This window comes from Oncorhynchus tshawytscha, unplaced genomic scaffold (genome assembly GCF_018296145.1).
Source record: "Oncorhynchus tshawytscha isolate Ot180627B unplaced genomic scaffold, Otsh_v2.0 Un_contig_65_pilon_pilon, whole genome shotgun sequence".
Classification (NCBI taxonomy): domain Eukaryota; kingdom Metazoa; phylum Chordata; class Actinopteri; order Salmoniformes; family Salmonidae; genus Oncorhynchus; species Oncorhynchus tshawytscha.
The window spans coordinates 247,334-269,061 of NW_024609760.1; the positions used below are offsets into that span (position 1 = coordinate 247,334).

At 44.4% G+C, this 21,728-nt stretch overlaps 1 protein-coding gene across 1 annotated transcript in view; it reads right to left on the reverse strand.

The window, feature by feature from the left end:
• LOC121845768 (protein diaphanous homolog 3-like) overlaps positions 1-13,518 on the reverse strand; it is a 243,787-nt gene extending 230,269 nt beyond the window's left edge. Inside the window, exon 1 of the mRNA XM_042317656.1 lies at positions 12,946-13,518. Coding sequence (XP_042173590.1) covers positions 12,946-13,065 — 120 coding nt within the window. The 5' untranslated portion in view covers positions 13,066-13,518. The remainder of the gene's footprint in view (positions 1-12,945) is intronic.
• Between the last annotated feature and the right edge of the window lie 8,210 nt (positions 13,519-21,728).

The following is a 21,728-nucleotide window of genomic DNA, read 5'->3' on the forward strand; positions in this document are numbered from 1 at the left end:
GAAGCAGGGCCCTGGTCTGAATAGCAATCACTGCATCACACAGGTGACAGACACCAGAGGCTAGGAGCCAAAGTACGTCCCAAACCCCTATTCCCTATAGTGAGACCCTCTGGGACCATGGTCAAAAAGCAGTGCGCTTCAAAGGGGAATAGGGTGTCAATTAGGACGTAGTCAAGAGCCAGCCAGCCAGCGAGGCAGCCAGCGAGCCAGCCAGCCAGCCAGCCAGCGAGGCAGCCAGCCAGCGAGGCAGCCAGCCAGCCAGCGAGGCAGCCAGGCAGCGAGCCAGCCAGCGAGGCAGCCAGCGAGCCAGCCAGCGAGCCAGCCAGCGAGGCAGCCAGGCAGGGGGATTCCTGTCTTGCCTATACCATAATATCAAGATGGGATATTGAATACAAGACGTCTGGTATTATTATCCTTGTGACTGAACACAGACGGAGCCAGACGTCATCCAAGGAAGGAGGGAAACGCACCCGACTTGACAGTGTTGAATCCAACCAGCTGACCGCTTCAAGTTCCCCTGACCTGAGAAGGTGTGTTCATAGAGCTTCTAAAGACAACACCCTGCTTCGCCTCCTCCGACCCAGTCCCCCCCAGGCCTCCTCCTCCGACCCAGTCCCCCCCGCCTCCTCCTCCAACCTAGTCTCTTCAAATCATCAAAAAGCTGCATGGTGGAAAACCTGAAAATCTAATAATTCCCGGCTGTGCTATTTGCTGTTGCTTCCTAACCTGTTGACGCTTTGTGTTCTGTCGTTGCCGTGGAAACAAGAAGGAAACTATCTTTCCAGCGGGTGGGTGGCGTGGCGTGGCGTGCAGCAGAGTAGTTTTCAACATGCCAGTCATGAACGCTGGTTCCTCACACACACACACTCTACACTGACACACACACTACACTGACACTACACACTACACTGACACACACACACACACACACACTACACACACACACACACACACACACACACACTGACACACACACACTACACACACACACACACACACACACACACACACACACACACACACACACACACACACACACACACACACACACACACACACACACACACACACACACACACACACACACACACACACACACACACCTCACAGTGAAGTGAAGGCGAGGCCAAGGTTCCTGCTGTCGACTCTATTCATCACACAGGTGAGCCTGCATCCCAAATGGCTTCCTTTTCCTTAAGGGCCTGGGTCAAAACGAGTGCACTATATAGGGTATAGGGTTAAGGGCCTGGGTCAAAACGAGTGCACTATATATGGTACAGGGCCTGGGTCAAAACGAGTGCACTATATAGGGTTACAGGGCCTGGGTCAAAACGAGTGCACTATATAGGGTATAGGGTTAAGGGCCTGGGTCAAAACGAGTGCACTATATAGGGTACAGGGTGATATTTGGAATACAAAACACACACAGTCAGCTAAAGCTGCCTACGACGGCAGCAAACCAACCAGTGATGGCCACCATGTCCATGTTGTGTCAGAAGGACCCCGACTGTGTGAAACAGAGGGAGACTGTAAATAATAACTCAAGCAGAAATAACAGTGTAGTGGCGCATGGACAGGATCACTGATACTGTTTCAGAAAGCAACTCACAAACACAAGTCCAAAACAATTCAGAACTGCAGGAATAAATTAACAGTTGATCTGACAGGTACTTTTATAAAAAATATATATTTTACATTTAAAAATAAATTTAAAAGGCTAACAGCGTACTACTCCCCGGTGCAGTTCCAGGTAATCCCCTCCCCCCCCTCTTTGATAAAACCTCTCCTGAAGCTTTTTCATTGTTTCATATGTAGCTTTTTTGGGGGTCCTGATGACCCTATTTTTTCTCTTCATTTTAAGAAGGGAGGGGAACGGTCTCAGTGTTAACTGCACCGTTAGTGGAGGGAGACGTGTTGTGATCAACCAGAACCACAACTGGCAGGTCCTATAATTGCCTCTCCAGATGGTTCTGTTCATTAAGCACACTGCTGTAGCTGCACTGCCTACCAATCAGGGAGAACCGCTGGGGTGATGTATCCCAACTGGCTCCCTATTCCCTACTATTCACTCACCCTATTCCCTACTTTAGACCCTATTCCCTTTATAGGGCACTACTTTAGAGACCCTGCCATTAACTGACCTCCCCTATAGATGTTAGGCCCTGTCACTAACTGACCTTTAGATGTTACCGGCCCTGTCACTAACTGACCTCCCTATAGATGTTGCCCTGTCACTAACTGACCCTATAGATGTTACCAGCCCTGTCACTACTGACCTCCCCTATAGATGTTACCAGCCCTGTCACTAACTGACCTCCCCTATAGATGTTACCAGCCCTGTCACTAACTGACCTCCCTCCCCTGTCACTAAGACCTCCCCTATAGATGTTACCAGCCCTGTCACTAACTGACCTCCCTACCAGCCCTGTCACTAACTGACCTATAGATGTTACCAGTCACTAACCTATAGATGTTACCAGCCCTGTCACTAACTGACCTCCCTATAGATGTTACCAGCCCTGTCACTAAACTATAGATGAGCCCTCACTAACCCTCCCCTATAGATGTTACCAGCCCTGTCACTAACTGACCTCCCCTATAGATGTTAGCCCTGTCCAGCCCTGTCACTAACTGACCTCCCCTATAGATGTTACCAGCCCTGTCACTAACTGACCTCCCCTATAGAGATGTTACCTCCCCAGCCCTGTCACTAACTGACCCCCTATAGATGTTACCAGCCCTGTTAACTGACCTCCCTTAGATGTTATGTCACTCACTGACCTCCCTATAGATGTTACCAGCCCTGTCACTAACTGACCTCCCTATAGATGTTACCAGCCCTGTCACTAACTGACCTCCCTATAGATGTTACCGGCCCTGTCACTAACTGACCTCCCCTATAGATGTTACCAGCCCTGTCACTAACACAGCCCACCTGAGAGCTGCTATAGATGTTACCAGCACTGACCTCCCCTATAGATGTTACCAGCCCTGTCACTAACTGACTCTGACCTCCCCTATAGATGTTCAGCCCTCACTAGACCTCCCTATAGATGTTACCAGCCCTGTCACTAACTGACCCCCATTTATTCTGCTTGAATGCTGTTGTTCCTTTCTGTCTCTCTCCTGTCACACACACACACACCTGAGAGCTGCTATTCAGTTGACTCAACCCCACCGTGTCCTGTTTTCTCCACTGGATAGATCTCACACACACACACACACACACACACACACACACACACACACACACACACACACACACACACACACACACACACACACACACACACACACACACACACACACACACACACACACACACACACACACACACACACACACACAGAGACAGACAGAGACAGACAGAGACAGAGAGAGGGCCAAGCCAGATGGGAGTGGAGATCGTTCCACCCAGGACATCGCCTTCTGAAGGGCACATCAGAATGTCAGTGACAAATGTGGACACCTGCTCTCTACATTTCATCCTAATCTGGTCAACGGCATTCTGGGGATTTCTGACGCAGTGAACGGCAGCTTGAGTTCGGTTTTATATCATGACGGCGTTATTAATCAAGGAAAGGTGTGTGTGTGTGTGTGTCAAATCAAAGTTTATTGGTCACGTACACAGATTTGCAGAGGTTAATCGCAGGTGCAGCGAAATGTCTCTCTGAAATATGCACTGTACCGGGTTTCTATTTAATTATAGTGTTTTTACCCCACAGCAGTTAGTAGTGGCACAACCCTTCAGCGTTTATTTGTGTGAAAAACAGAATTATGGCAAACAGCCATTACTGTAATTAAAGACTGCAGGGCATTTTGACAGCTCAAGACGCATCAGTAACAGGGGGTGGGGTTGGGGGTGGGGGGGGCTCGCTAAGGTGATATTTCCTCTACTAATTCTCCTTTCAGAAATGCAACTCTTACGGACAGATCCAAGAACACTGTTTAGACATTTTTTAAAAAAAAAAAAACATTCTGTCTTCTTTGTGCTAATTGTTGTAGACATGTTTGTTTGAATGTTATGGTGGTGGAGTGGGGGGGGTTGGGGGGGGTTGTATATTGAAAACGAGGCCCCAGACAGTACGAAGGTCTGAAATCTGCAGCTTTTTAAATGTCACAACCTCTGATAGAGAAACTAGTTCCCTTTGTTATGTTGTGGTGTTACAGCAACACCTAGTGGTCAAATCATGTCACTTCACCTGAAGGCAATAAACCAAAATATGGTCCTCCGACTTCAAGTCCTACTCCTCACCTCCTCTTTGTAAATATTTGGATCCAAACCAGCCAGTAGCCAGGGGGGTGTAATTGCTAAGGATCATCCAAGTCAACTGAAATGACCTTAAAGAGGTAGAATAAGGATTAACCAATCGTAGAGAGGCCTCAGCTGGTGGGCAGCTTCCCCACGACACAGCTGAACGAAACACCTCTATAGAGGTAGAAGACTGACATTACAACCGGGAGACACCTCTATAAACGTAGCAGACTGACATAACAACCGGGAGACACCTCTATAAACGTAGCAGACTGACATTAACAACCGGGAGACACCTCTATAAACGTAGCAGACTGACATTACAACCGGGAGACACTCTATAAACGTAGCAGACTGACATTACAACCGGGAGACACCTCTATAAACGTAGCAGACTGACATTACAACCGGGAGACACCTCTATAAACGTAGAAGACTGACATTACAACCGGGAGACACTCTATAAACGTAGAAGACTGACATTACAACCGGGAGACACCTCTATAAACGTAGAAGACTGACATTACAACCGGGAGACACCTCTATAAACGTAGAAGACTGACATTACAACCGGGAGACACCTCTATAAACGTAGAAGACTGACATAACAACCGGGAGACACCTCTATAAACGTAGAAGACTGACATTACAACCGGGAGACACCTCTATGGAGGTAGAAGACTGACATTACAACCGGGAGACACCTCTATAGAGGTAGAAGACTGACATTACAACCGGGAGACACCTCTATAGAGGTAGAAGACTGACATTACAACTATAGAGGTAGAAGACTGACATTACAACCGGGGAGACACCTCTATAGAGGTAGAAGACTGACATTACAACCGGGAGACACCTCTATAGAGGTAGAAGACTGACATTACAACCGGGAGACACCTCTATAAACGTAGAAGACTGACATTAAACAACCGGGAGACACCTCTATGGAGGTAGAAGACTGACATTACAACCGGGGAGACACCTCTATAGAGGTAGGAGACTGACATTACAACCGGGAGACACCTCTATAGAGGTAGAAGACTGACATTACAACCGGGAGACACCTCTATAGAGGTAGAAGACTGACATTACAACCGGGAGACACCTCTATAGAGGTAGAAGACTGACATTAAAACCGGGGAGACACCTCTATAGAGGTAGAAGACTGACATTACAACCGGGGAGACACCTCTATAGAGGTAGAAGACTGACATTACAACCGGGGAGACACCTCTATAGAGGTAGAAGACTGACATTACAACCGGGGAGACACCTCTATAGAGGTAGAAGACTGACATTACAACCGGGGAGACACCTCTATAGAGGTAGAAGACTGACATTACGACCGGGAGGCAGTTTGAAAAAAATGTAGAGAACTGATATTGAAAAGACAACGATGATACAACTACAAAAACAAAAACAACCCAGCGACAACACGCATCACGAGGAAGATGATTGATGAAGAGTGTGGTCATGTAGCGAGGGCGACTCTGGGAACCAGCCTGAGTCGTATCTACTGGACGTCTCCTCCTTCACAGTGTGTCTATCAGCCACGTGACGCCTCAGCAGCTCTGGGCGCCAGGAAGCCCACCGTTCAGAGTAGTGGCCAGTCGCCCTCACTAGGAATTTGTTCTTAACTGACTTGCCTAGTTATATAAAGGTAAAATAAACTAGGAATCCTCCGCCACCTCTCCCCCGCATTCCCTCACGATCGTCATGTGACTCCTCAAATGGCGTGTTCCGTCTTCCAAATGGCACCCTAATTCCCTACATAGTACACTACTTTTTACCAGGGTGTGTGGGGTTGCGGTTAAAAGTAGTGCACTATAAAAAAATAAAGGGGGAAAGGGAGGCATTTGGGACACGACCTGAGTGTCTGCCCGAGGCATTTCAGACCGAGCGTCTGCCCGAGGCATTTCTCCTCTCCTGCAAACTATTGGCCAACTGTGTTTTTGGTTCTAGATTCCTGCAGACTATTGGTCAACTGTGTGCTTCTCTGTGTGTTCCTGGTTCTAGTCTCCTGCAGACTATTGGTCAACTGTGCGTTTCTGGTTCTAGTCTCCTGCAGACTACTGGTCAACTGTGTGTTCCTGGTTCTAGTCTCCTGCAGGACTACTGGTCAACTGTGTGTTTCTGGTTCTAGTCTCCTGCAGACTACTGGTCAACTGTGTGTTCCTGGTTCTAGTCTCCTGCAGACTACTGGTCAACTGTGTGTTCCTGGTTCTAGTCTCCTGCAGACTACTGGTCAACTGTGTGTTCCTGGTTCTAGTCTCCTGCAGACTATTGGTCAACTGTGTGTTCCTGGTTCTAGTCTCCTGCAGACTATTGGTCAACTGTGTGTTCCTGGTTCTAGTCTCCTGCAGACTATTGGTCAACTGTGTGTTCCTGGTTCTAGTCTCCTGCAGACTATTGGTCAACTGTGTGTTCCTGGTTCTAGTCTCCTGCAGACTATTGGTCAACTGTGTGTTTCTGATTCTAGTCTCCTGCAGTAGTAGTAGTAGTGCCCTATAGAGGGAACAGGGCGCCACTAAAGTAGTGCCCTATAGAGGGAACAGGGCGCCACTAAAGTAGTGCCCTATAGAGGGAACAGGGCGCTACTAAAGTAGTGCCCTATAGAGGGAACAGGGCGCCACTAAAGTAGTGCCCTATAGAGGGAACAGGGCGCCACTAAAGTAGTGAACTGGTGGTTAATTGACCAAGCGGTTCTCTCAGATCCCACAGAGAGGCTGTGTATCGATCTCAGCCTCTGGGAAATCAGACAGGAATTTTAAAGTTCAGAACAGTCAAAGTCACGTCGTTCATGAAATTGGATAAAACCAGATCAAAGTACGACGACCAAAGTTTGAAAACGGACTGTTGCCCCTACATCGATAAAGTTAAATCAGAAAGTTCCTGACTCAGACCCCAGACTGTTACCAACAGACAGAGAGACTCAGACCCCACACTGTTACCAACAGACAGAGAGACTCAGACCCCAGACTGTTACCAACAGACAGAGAGACTCAGACCCCAGACTGTTACCAACAGACAGAGAGACTCAGACCCCAGACTGTTACCAACAGACAGAGAGACTCAGACCCCAGACTGTTACCAACAGACAGAGAGACTCAGACCCCAGACTGTTACCAACAGACAGAGAGACTCAGACCCCAGACTGTTACCAACAGACAGAGAGACTCAGACCCCAGACTGTTACCAACAGACAGAGAGACTCAGACCCCAGACTGTTACCAACAGACAGAGAGACTCAGACCCCAGACTGTTACCAACAGACAGAGAGACTCAGACCCCAGACTGTTACCAACAGACAGAGAGACTCAGACCCCAGACTGTTACCAACAGACAGAGAGACTCAGACCCCAGACTGTTACCAACAGACAGAGAGACTCAGACCCCAGACTGTTACCAACAGACAGAGAGACTCAGACCCCAGACTGTTACCAACAGACAGAGAGACTCAGACCCCAGACTGTTACCAACAGACAGAGAGACTCAGACCCCAGACTGTTACCAACAGACAGAGAGACTCAGACCCCAGACTGTTACCAACAGACAGAGAGACTCAGACCCCAGACTGTTACCAACAGACAGAGAGACTCAGACCCCAGACTGTTACCAACAGAGAGACTCAGACCCCAGACTGTTACCAACAGAGAGAGACTCAGACCCCAGACTGTTACCAACAGACAGAGAGACTCAGACCCCAGACTGTTACCAACAGACAGAGAGACTCAGACCCCAGACTGTTACCAACAGACACAGAGACTCAGACCCCAGACTGTTACCAACAGACAGAGACTCAGACCCCAGACTGTTACCAACAGTCAGAGACTCAGACCCCAGACTGTTACCAACAGACAGAGAGACTCAGACCCCAGACTGTTACCAACAGACAGAGAGACTCAGACCCCACACTGTTACCAACAGTCAGAGAGACTCAGACCCCAGACTGTTACCAACAGACAGAGACTCAGACCCCAGACTGTTACCAACAGAGAGAGACTCAGACCCCACACTGTTACCAACAGTCAGAGAGACTCAGACCCCAGACTGTTACCAACAGACAGAGAGACTCAGACCCCAGACTGTTACCAACAGACAGAGAGACTCAGACCCCAGACTGTTACCAACAGACAGACTCAGACAGACAGACCAACAGACTGTTACCAACAGACAGAGACTCAGACCCCATACTGTTACCAACAGAGAGAGAGACTCAGACCCCACACTGTTACCAACAGTCAGAGAGACTCAGACCCCAGACTGTTACCAACAGACAGAGAGACTCAGACCCCAGACTGTTACCAACAGACAGAGAGACTCAGACCCCAGACTGTTACCAACAGAGAGAGACTCAGACCCCAGACTGTTACCAACAGAGAGAGAGACTCAGACCCCACACTGTTACCAACAGACAGAGAGACTCAGACCCCACACTGTGACCTGGAGTCCTGGCTCAAGTTCAGCAGGCTAAATGTGGGACCAATCCGACTAATGACATCACCACGGTCAGTCAGTCACAGTCAGCAGCTACACTACAGGGAGGGAGGGCAAAACACTTAGAGGGACACAGAGAACAACACACACAGAGACGACACAGAAAACCACACGCACAGAAAAAACCACACACACAGACAGACAACAGAACCACACACACACACACACAACAGAACCACACAGACAACAGAACCACACAGACAACAGAACCACACACACACACACACACACACAGACAACAGAACCACACACACACACAGACAACAGAACCACACACACACACAGACAACAGAACCACACACACACACAGACAACAGAACCACACACACACACACACAGACAACAGAACCACACACAGACAACAGACAACAGAACCACAGAACCACACACAGACAACAGAACCACACACAACAGAGACAACACACACACACACACACACACAGACAACAGAAACACACACACACACAGACAACAGAACCACACACACACACAGACAACAGAACCACACACACACACAGACAACAGAACCACACACACACACACAGACAACAGAACCACACACACACACAGAACACACAGAGAACACAGAAACCCACACACACAGACAACAGACAGAGATGACACAGAAACCCACACACACAGACAACAGAACCACAAAGAGACAACACAGAAACCCACACACACAGACAACAGAACCACACAGAGATGACACAGAAACCCACACACACAGACAACAGAACCCCACACACAGAACCACACAAGGAGGTCACAGCCAAACCACAGCCCATGTCCACACACAGACAGACATAGTCTACAGCTGGAGGTCACACACACAGAAGCACACAGAGACAGACACAGAAAACCAGTGTTGTTTAAACAACCAGACACTAGTCTACGGCTGGAGGTCACACAGACACTAGACAGACAAACAGACACACACACACAGACGGCAAGGAGGGAGGTCAAAGTGTTGTTTCAAGCCAGAACGGCTGGAGGTCCACACAGGAGCCCATGTAAGCTGGAGGTCACAGGTCAAAGTCTGTTTAAACAACCAGACAAGTCCGGCTGGAGGTCACTAGGTCAAAGTGTTGTTTAAACAACCAGACACTAGTCTACGGCTGGAGGTCACTAGGTCAAAGTGTTGTTTAAACAACCAGACACTAGTCTACGGCTGGAGGTCACTAGGTCAAAGTATTCTTGTTTAAACAACCAGACACTAGTCTACGGCAGGAGGTCACTAGGTCAAAGTGTTGTTTAAACAACCAGACACTAGTCCTGGAGGTCACTAGGTCAAAGTGTTGTTTAAACAACCAGACACTAGTCTACGGCTGGAGGTCACTAGGTCAAAGTGTTGTTTAAACAACCAGACACTAGTCTACGGCTGGAGGTCACTAGGTCAAAGTGTTTAAACAACCAGACACTAGTCTACGGCAGGAGGTCACTAGGTCAAAGTGTTTAAACAACCAGACACTAGTCTACGGCTGGAGGTCACTAGGTCAAAGTGTTGTTTAAACAACCAGACACTAGTCTACGGCTGGAGGTCACTAGGTCAAAGTGTTGTTTAAACAACCAGACACTAGTCTACGGCAGGAGGTCACTAGGTCAAAGTGTTGTTTAAACAACCAGACACTAGTCTACGGCTGGAGGTCACTAGGTCAAAGTGTTGTTTAAACAACCAGACACTAGTCTACGGCAGGAGGTCACTAGGTCAAAGCGTTGCTGAGAATAAACAAGTTGGACGTAGAGAACTTTAATTATAATTCAGTGCACACAGTACACAGCTACAGTCCAAATATGTTCTGACTCGCTATACTGTCTCCGGAACATTCCCAGGGAAAGAGAGAGAACCAGGAAATAGAACCTACTGCCAACAAGGAAGTCCACACTCCAGAATCCTCTAGCATGACATAACCATGGCAACACCACAGTTGACATTCCCTGGGTATTATTACGTTATGTTTAATTCCCTCCAACAACGTCACAGGGATTCCTGGCCTTCAAGAAAACCCCACCCCACCGGAAGACTTGCGTCCCAAATAGAAGCCTATTTCCTATACAGTGCACTTCACACCATAGTACATAGGGTCCAATTTGGGACGCAGATCCATTTCAAACGAAAACGGGTCCATTATCACAATCTGTTCATCTGATTTCCTGCTCTACACTCCCTGTGTCAATCCCTCCATTCCAAATCTCTGAAACGTCTCTGGGAAAAAAAGAAAAAAAACATTTTTACCACCCAGATTGAGCTAAACGAGTGTGTGTGTGTTTGAGTGTCACATTACCAAGGTACTTAACAGATTAGAAGAGGACCCAGGGACCTCAGGAGAGGACTCTCATAATGATTAAAACTGTAATCTAGGGCAGCAGTGTAATAGACTGTCAGCAATTCCATTTGAAAAGGTAGCATAACCTCTGGCTGACGGAGGGAGCTCAGAATATACATCCAAATGGACCCCTATTTTACATAAGGCTCTGGTCCAAAGTAGTGCACTATGTAGGGAATAGGGTTCTATAGGGCTCTGGTCTACAATAGTGCACTAAATAGGGAATAGGGTTCTATAGGGCTCTGGTCTAAAATAGTGCACTAAATAGGGAATATGGTGCCGTTTGGAACAAAAGCCTTATTTCCAACTTCTGCAGTCGGTTGCTCAAGCCTGTGTATTTGCATTGGATTAGAATTAAAAAGTCAGAGAAGAGAGAGAGAGAGACAGAGAGGAGATACTCCATTAGTTTCGTGTCACTCATAAAATGTCATTACCATTTGTCGGCCGTGATCCGCTGCCTAAAGAGGAAAGAACCATTTCTCTAAGATGAAAGAAGCTCTTATAAAAAAAAAAGTTCCTAAGACAAGCATCAATGCTTCTCTTCAATACTGGCACAGGTGACAACACAAAGGAATCAAAGTGTTTATAAAAATATTAAAAAATTACATTTAAACCTGGCTGCAGAATAAACTGAAACATTGTTGCTGAAAAATTTTTAACAAATAAAGCTGAGGCAATGAAAAAGGAATGTGTGGAAGTCGGAACCCTTGGTTTAGAATCATTAGACTCGTTCTAATTCTAGAAGTGGAACATCTGAAAGACTAGACTGATGTCTGGTGTGGCAGGAGCAGTCTCAAATGGCCCCCTATTCCCTATACAGAACACTACTTCTGACCAGTCAGCCCAAGGAGAGGTCAAACCTTATTTGTCCACGTGGTGTCGAGAAAGACGGACCAGAGTAGACAGACAACATCGGTCAGTAGAGTACAGAGGCAGTGGGATTACAACTAGCTACTTATCCCCTGGCTAATTTGACCTGTTGATACAGCCCAGCTTGTCTGAGGCAAAGCAAATACAACCACCACAATGTAATGCTGGACTGTAAAGGCCTGTATCTGGGATATCAACAATACTTCTATGTCCTGAACTGACTGAATATCCTACATTGTTATTTTAACATTAGTCAGCTACCACACCCTTAGTCAAGTACTCAACTCCTCCACCGACTAGAGTTTTTCAAATTAACCTCTGACTCCTATGCATCGACACTTAACATTGTTTAAATTCTTAAACCCTTATGTGTTTGTTCTCTGGTGTTGCATGCTGGTCTTAGTTTGCTGAAATCCAAACAACGTTTTGTAAAGGTAACCTGTAAATGTCCAGTAATGGATACCACAAATCTCAGGTATACAATCTGTAGCTATGTTTGACTGTATGATATATTACAGACGACCATTAGAAAAGGAGAGACAAATGTCCCTTTCATTTGGAGAGAGAGAGAGAGAGAGTGGGCTTTGCAGCATTTGGCACAGAGCAAATCCTTGTAAAATTATTAATGTCTACGTTTTACATTATCAGTGGGAGGAAGAAAAAAACAGGGATTTAAGCACAATGTGAGTGCAGACAAGACAGATTGACTCTCAAACCAAAAATCAGTACATGGCATTGTACTGGAATGTCAATTATTAGCATGTTTACGGGAACAAGTATTTACCTACCAAGTCTGAATCATTGCATAGTGGATGATGGGCAAAAACGCATTGTCAAAACGTCACTTTAGCTCGTCCTGAGAGTTCATGTTTTACAATCCAGGGTGAGTTGTTTCACTTCGAGTTAAAACTATGTCGAGTCAGTGACACTTTCAGTGAACGATTTTTTTTTTTTATTTATTTTTTTATTTATTTTTTTAGAAAAAGGCCTACTTACAAACTTTGGTTTACGGTCTCCATCCTCGCCTCCAGATGATCCACCTTGTCCTGCGGTGAATCCCTTCTTTCGTTGTTTGTCTCGTCCACTGGACTGAAGATGACTCCAATGGGTCTCCATGGTAACTACAGTAGCTTAGCTTAGCCGGGCTACTCACTGTCACTACTGTACCCGACCTTTGCAACAACAACAACAACAAAAAACGGCGAAACATGCAATACGGTTTTGTTTAAACAAAAGAGATTATTGGTGGAAAAGTTACTTCAACCTGATATCGGGTACAAACGAGGACAGAGAGAGGTGAAAAGCGACTCCTTCAAAGATGCTAACGAGCTAGCTAACTATCACGGTCGGATTTCCTTAATCCAATTTGTGGCTTTTCAGGTAGTTTGCCTTCCAAGACGTATAGAAAAGATAAACTACTGTTATCAACACGTTTTCTTGAATACTATTGTTGAAATATTTGCAAAACGATGTTGACAACGTTAGTTAAGCTATCAGACAACGTTAAAGCGAGTTGATATTTTTACAGCTCGAACTTCTGACTGTAAAAAAAAAATGTTCAGTCCGAAAACCGCGCCACCGGAAGTTGTCAGTGTGACGTTGTTTCATTCTAGCCAATTGTTTTTGCCGACAACGGAAACGCCTTTAATTTTGAGATAAATGATTGGCCGTTCGTCATGTCACTCATTCCATTCCGTTGACGAAGCAGCCTGATAAAAAAAAACGACGCGGGGAAAAAAGCACGTTGATTATTAATCACCAAAGGCTGTTTTGACAAAAATGTTGACAGTTTTACCTTGTAGACTAAAACATTTTCCCTGAATCAAACTCTTACAAAATCTTACTCTGTGTAGTCTGTCAGAATCATCAAACCTTTCTTTGGATATTTTACAATTATTTAGTGGTTGCTTGTAGAGGACTGTATTTGCTTGTAGCCGGTCCCGACATAGATCATTGAGGCGCGGTCGGTCGGACAGACATGCAATTTTGGGATGAAAATTATTTCGTTGTCCCTGAGATTATTTGTAAACGGTTGTCTCTCTGCTTTGTATGCGTTAGCCTAATTTTACATATTGTATTAAAATAACATATTTTACTTTTTTCACATTATTCACACACTCAGAATTCAACGTCAGTCGTTTACCTCTCCTCTCCTAGTTGAGCTTGCGAGTTCATGTGCCCCTTACATGTATGTTGTACATGTGTGTCTGGCCTCATTGGAATAGAGCAAATCAAATGTTATGGTTAGCAGATGGTCACAGATATTGGTCACATGGTTAGCAGATGTTATTGGTCACATGGTTAGCAGATGTTATTGGTCACACGGTTAACATTGGTGGTTAACAGATGTTATTGGTCACATGGTTAGCAGATGTTATTGGTCACATGGTTAGCAGATGTTATTGGTCACATACACATGGTTAGCAGATGTTATTGGTCACATGGTTAGCAGATGTTATTGGTCACATACACATGGTTAGCAGATGTTATTGGTCACATGGTTAGCAGATGGTATTGGATGGTTAGCAGATGTTATTGGTCACATGGTTAGCAGATGTTATTGGTCACATGGTTAGCAGATGTTATTGGTCACATGGTTAGCAGATGTTAATGCGAGTGTAGCGAAATGCTTGTGCTTCTAGTTCCGACAATGCAGTAATAACCAACGAGTAATCTAACCTAACAATTCCACAACTACTACCTTATACACACAAGTGTAAATTAATAAGAATATGTACATAAAGGAATATGAGTGAGCGATGGTACAGAACGGCATAGGCAAGATGAAGTAGATGGTATAGAGGACAGTATATACATATGTGATGTAGGGTATGTAAACATAAAAGTGGCATTGTTTAAAGTGGTTAGTGATACATTTATTACATCAAGATGCAGTAGATGGTATAGAGTAGGAGTATATACATATGAGATGAGTAATGTAGGTTATGTAAACATTATATTAAGTGGCATTGTTTAAAGTGGCTAGTGATACATTTTTTACATCAATTTCAATTATTAAAGTGGCTAGAGTTGAGTCTGTATGTTGGCAGCAGCCCCCTCAATGTTAGTGGTGGCTGTTTAACAGTCTGATGGCCTTGAGATAGAAGCTGTTTTTCAGTCTCTCGGTCCCTGCTTTGATGCAGCTGTACTGACCTCGCCTTCTGGTTGTTGACCTCGCCTGGGTGGTTGTTGTCCTTGATGATCTTTATGGCCTTCCTGTGACATCAGGTGGTGTAGGTGTCCTGGAGGGCAGGTAGTTTGCCCCCGGTGATGTGTTGTGCAGACCTCACCACCCTCTGGAGAGCCTTACGGTTGTGGGCGGAGCAGTTGCCGTACCAGGCGGTGATACAGCCCGACAGGATGCTCTCGATTGTGCATCTGTAGAAGTTTGTGAGGGTTTTAGGTGACAATTGGTGAGTATGCTGCCCACACGACGGACAATCACGTGGCAGTTAACTTTAATATGAAATGAACTTAAATATGATTAGACTGTAGTTTACTACAGTGTCTGTAAAATACATATTGACAATGGAAAGAAGTGGATGGTGCTCAACCAACGTGAGTTGAGATTTAATCAGAAGATAATTGAAAAGGAAGGGGTATAGTATAGTATTCGTGAGTTGAGATTTAATCAGAAGATAATTGAAAAGGAAGGGGTATAGTATAAGAGTTGAGATTTAATCAGAAGAAAAGGAAAAGGATGGGGTATAGTATAGTATTTGATTGTGCATTTATTTAGTCTCTGACTGCAAAGCGTCCTCCTAAAAGGTATATCCAATATGCAAAACGTATAGCAAGTGTTGCTGTCATCTTCCTTCATGCTTCAAGTTCAGTAGTACCTGCAAGCAATGGCGGTCCATCATTCAGGGCAGGTGGGGCCCCACACTTTTAGAAAATAAAGAAATACAAATACAAATTATATATATATATATATAATTTATTTAAATTTTATTTATTTTTGGGGGGGGGGGCTTGCCTGTTTTTTTGAATGTTATTTTGGCATTATACAGTGCCTTGCGAAAGTATTCGGCCCCCTTGAACTTTGCGACCTTTTGCCACATTTCAGGCTTCAAACATAAAGATATAAAACTGTATTTTTTTGTGAAGAATCAACAACAAGTGGGACACAATCATGAAGTGGAACGACATTTATTGGATATTTAAAACTTTTTTAACAAATCAAAAACTGAAAAATTGGGCGTGCAAAATTATACATCAGTCTTACTGTAGCTCGCTCATTAATGTCTTAATCGAAATGACGGATTGCCTCTGCTAATCTTTCCCTTATGCAATAGTTTGTCCATCTCACTTGTCAGTAGAAACCACATTTGTTTAATTAAGCAAGTCAAAAAAAAACTAGGCTGAATGAATTGTTTCAGTGCCAGACAAGGCTCAACTGATAGCCAGGTGTAGCCGTGGTAAGGATTCACTCCATGGTGCTGAACAGACAGCTCTGCTGTTGAGACAGCTTTATGTCGGCCCTAACAGATTGTGGGCACCGTTTGTCGCCGTTATAGTGCAATTAATGCATTGTTCAGTGTTGTGTTGTGTCTATGCTGGCATGCATCTAAAAAAAAATGTTTTAGAGTTTGCCACACCAAGATTTTTATGTACATGCTAAAATCATCACTGCCTCCGAGATCAGGTGCGCGTGAGGTCTCAATTGAATAGAGTAGGTTGCCTATGTATGGATGGAGAAGCAGTTACCTTTGCAAGGAAATATACTTCCTAAATAGGCCTATGATTAGGCTATAGTTTACAAAATTGCCTAGAAAATAAATAATGGTCACCCATATTTCTCCTTCTGAAAATCCTCCCATTCCTAAAAGGTAGGATATAAAAATAGCTCAAGAAAAGTGCTCAATCTCTCCAACTCTGATCTCTTCAAACTACATCTATCATAGTGGTTGATAGAGCCCAGTAATACAGACAGACTACTATAATAATCTACCATAGGGGCTGATATTGCCCAGTAATACAGATAGCCTAATATAATATGCCACGTGAAAATCTCTCGTATTTTAACCTATTTCTTCAGATATTTTTTCCCGCATTTGATATTGCCTATACAGGGCGCAAAAATGCTGTGACCATGGCTGGCAAGTGAGCTTCGTCACACACGCCTAAAATAACATTGCTGGACTGCGGTTGGGTTTGGGACCAGTTCTTGCGGTAGCGGGTTGGAGTCGGGACATAAAGCCAGCGGGTGCGCTATGAAATGCTGTGGGTGCGGGTGGGAGCTGGATTAAGAAATCAGTCCCGGGCAGACCACTAGTCAAATGACAGTCTTATAACGCATTATAACGGCAAGGCATTAGGTCTCATTCAAATCTGCTTACTCACTCTCAAACCTATAGGCCCTAACTAACTGAATTCCTCGTGGATATGAAATGACTGGATATATGATAAAACAGTTCAACACAATCTCACGACAAAAGGGCCTTTCTAACTACAAGTTCACCAGTATCCCAAAGTATTAAGCGAAATCAAGCATAGAAAACAGCATTGGTATAATAAAACACATTTTCCCATAAATTAAGTCGCACGTAAAAATGTGTGTGTCTTTTCTCGCAAATTCTGTTCAGAAAGTATTGTGTGTAGTCTACTGGTAAAATGTGTGTCTTTTCACGCGAATTAATCCGCACAAAAGCGCACGAAATCTGCTGAAATACATTATGTACATTTATGCACGAATTCAATGTGAGATTGTGTTGGACAGTTCCCCCTAGTATATAAGAGCTTCTGCTAAATGACTAAAATGTTCATGCAAATGAGGGTGTAACAGAACAAGTGTGCTGTTGGAGGCAAATGTGTTCACCGTCTCTGTCTCGTGCAGCCGTGCGTTATTCACAGAGACCGGTTAATCCAGCCTAAAACCACCTGTCACTCAAACCACTGGACCGGAGGCGAACCCCAAATCAAACACTTCAACTACCAAACCATACAAGGACATCAAGAATCAATGATTTGTGTATCAGTAATCTTTTGTCAAAGAACAGGACATTCGTTTTTGGGGAGGCGAGAGTTTTAGAATTGATGAGTGAATGATTCTTCCTCTCCAGTGTTCCGGGAAGTGCCGGAACTGTCACATGTTGACGCTGGAGAGACGAAGCAGGTACGGGGAGTAAAAGCATTTAATCATAACGGACAGAGACGAGACCGGAACAGCGTCACAAACACATTCAAAAGACAAAAACAATCAATGCAGCAGCTGGGAACAGAGCAAGGGAGCAGACAAATATAGGGGAGGATAAGAACAGACATATAGGGGAGGGAAAGAACAGACAAATATAGGGGAGGATAAGAACAGAAATATAGGGGAGGGAAAGAACAGAAATATATAGGGGAGGATAAGAACAGAAATATAGGGGAGGAAAAGAACAGAAATATAGGGGAGGATAAGAACAGACAAATATAGGGGAGGATAAGAACAGAAATATAGGGGAGGGAAAGAACAGACAAATATAGGGAGGGGGGAAAGAACAGACAAATATAGGGGAGGGATAAGAACAGACAAATATAGGGGAGGATAAGAACAGACAAATATAGGGGAGGATAAGAACAGACAAATATAGGGGAGGAAAAGAACAGACAAATATAGGGGAGGGAAAGAACAGACAAATATAGGGGAGGGAGGGAACAGACAAATATAGGGGAGGAAAAGAACAGACAAATATAGGGGAGGAACAGAACAGACAAATATAGGGGAGGAACAGAACAGACAAATATAGGGGAGGAAAAGAACAGACAAATATAGGGGAGGATAAGAACAGACAAATATAGGGGAGGATAAGAACAGACAAATATAGGGGAGGATAAGAACAGACAAATATAGGGAGGGAAAGAACAGACAAATATAGGGGAGGAAAGAACAGACAAATATAGGGGAGGAAAAGAACAGACAAATATAGGGGGAGGAGGGAAAGAACAGACAAATATAGGGAGGAAAGAACAGACAAATATAGGGAGGGGGATAGAACAGACAAATATAGGGGAGGAAAGAACAGACAAATATAGGGAGGAACAGAACAGACAAATATAGGGGAGGAAAGAACAGACAAATATAGGGAGGGAAAGAACAGACAAATATAGGGGAGAAAAAGAAACAGACAAATATAGGGGAGAAATGAACAGAAACAGAACAGAACAGAAATATAGGGGAGGATAAGAACAGACAAATATAGGGGAGGATAAGAACAGACAAAATAGGGAGGGAACAGATAGGGGAGGAACAGAACAGACAAATATAGGGGAGGAACAGAACAGACAAATATAGGGGAGGATAAGAACAGACAAATATAGGGGAGGATAAGAACAGACAAATATAGGGGAGGGAAAGAACAGACAAATATAGGGGAGGATAAGAACAGACAAATATAGGGGAGGAAAAGAACAGACAAATATAGGGGAGGAAAGAACAGACAAATATAGGGGAGGAAAGAACAGACAAATATAGGGGAGGAAAGAACAGACAAATATAGGGGAGGAAAGAACAGACAAATATAGGGGAGGATAGGGGAGGAACAGAACAGACAAATATAGGGGAGGATAAGAACAGAACAAATATAGGGGAGGATAAGAACAGACAAATATAGGGGAGGAAAAGAACAGACAAATATAGGGGAGGATAAGAACAGACAAATATAGGGGAGGAACACAGACAAATATAGGGGAGGAAAAGAACAGACAAATATAGGGGAGGAACAGAACAGACAAATATAGGGGAGGAACAGAACAGACAAATATAGGGGAGGATAAGAACAGACAAATATAGGGGAGGAACAGAACAGACAAATATAGGGGAGGAACAGAACAGACAAATATAGGGGAGGAAAAGAACATGTGATAAGTGAGTCCAGGTGAGTCCAATAACGCAGATGCGAGTGACGAGGGAGGGCAGGTGTGAGTGATGGAGGGCAGGTGTGAGTGATGGAGGGCAGGTGTGAGTGATGGAGGGCAGGTGTGAGTGATGGATAGCAGGTGTGAGTGATGGATAGCAGGAGTGAGTGATGGAGGGCAGGTGTGAGTGATGGAGGGCAGGTGTGAGTGATGGATATCAGGAGTGAGTGATGGATATCAGGAGTGAGTGATGGTGGGCAGGTGTGAGTGATGGATAGCAGGTGTGAGTGATGGATAGCAGGTGTGAGTGATGCAGGGTAATCTGGCGCCCTCAAGCGCCAGAGGGAGGGAAGAGCGGGAGCGAGCGTGAGAGGGGGATGACTTGGGGAACTCTGAGGTAAAAGAAGAAACACATTTAGAATAAAGCAGTAAAGATATATCATTGTATTTGCGTAGTGGCCTCGAGCAGTAGACTAGAGGCGGTTATAGAAGTTGCAAACATGGCGATTTTCTTTTCGTAGCCTCGGGGGCCGAGAATTTTTTTAGCCTTTTATAAAAGCATTTTATGCAATTCTATGTCCTTTTACTTGACTGGAGACTTTGTCAGAATCTTTTTTTTAATACTGAACAAATGATCGAAATGTCAGGCTACTTTGACACTGACAAACTGACAATCTGAGATCAATAAAAAAACGACCGTGTCTTGAACCCATCAAATCAAATCAAAGTTTATTTGTCACGTGCGCCGAATACAACAAGTGTAGGTAGACCTTACAGTGAAAATGCTTACTTACAGGCTCTAACCAATAGTGTGAAAAAAAAGTGTGTGTGTGTGTGTGTGTGTGTGTGTGTGTGTGCGTGCGTGCGTGTGTGTGTGTGTGTGTGTGCGTGCATGCGTGTGCATGCGTGCGTGCGTGCGTGTGTGCGTGCGTGTGTGTGTAGGTAAGTATAGAAATAAAACAACAGTAAAAAGACATTTGAAAATAAGAGTAGCAAGGCTACGTACAGACACCGTTAGTCAGGCTAATAGCACAACAGGTTAGGAGACCGTAAAATGGCGGCCATCTCCTCCGGCGCCATCAATAGCCTAAGTGTGTGGATAAACTCTAAACGTGTGGGGTTCAACAAGGGTTCCTCTAGGATCCTCAAAGTTCTTCAAAGAACCTTAGGGTTCTTGGCATTGAACATTACCATTGAACAAGAACCCCCATAGGAGGTGGGGTTCCATGTGGAACCTGCTTAGATGGTGGGGGTTCTTGCAGGAACCTAACGGCCCAACTGAAACATTTGGATTTGAATTTGAAAGGACAGCAGGTGAAGGCACTTAACTGAAAAAAATGTAAAGATCTCCTCAATTTAAAGTGAGGTTGTTCCCTTGTATATGAGCTACATTTATATTGTTTTATGATCATACCATCTATCTTTTCATGTTGGTGCAAATCTAAAAAACAGAAAATGGACACAATTCAATGAACAATCAATCAACAAAGAGGTAAGAATATGTAGGCTATAAGAATATGTAGGCTACGAGAATATGTAGGCTATGAGAATATGTAGGCTATAAGAATATGTAGGCTATGAGAATATGTAGGCTATAAGAATATGTAGGCTATGAGAATATGTAGGCTAAAAGAATATGTAGGCTATGAGAATATGTAGGCTAAAAGAATATGTAGGCTATAAGAATATGTAGGCTATGAGAATATGTAGGCTATGAGAATATGTAGGCTATGAGAATATGTAGGCTATGAGAATATGTAGGCTATGAGAATATGTAGGCTATGAGAATATGTAGGCTATTAGAATATGTAGGCTATTAGAATATGTAGGCTACGAGAATATGTAGGCTATGAGAATATGTAGGCTATAAGAATATGTAGGCTATAGGAATATGTAGGCTATAAGAATATGTCAGCTATAAGAATATTTAGGCTATGAGA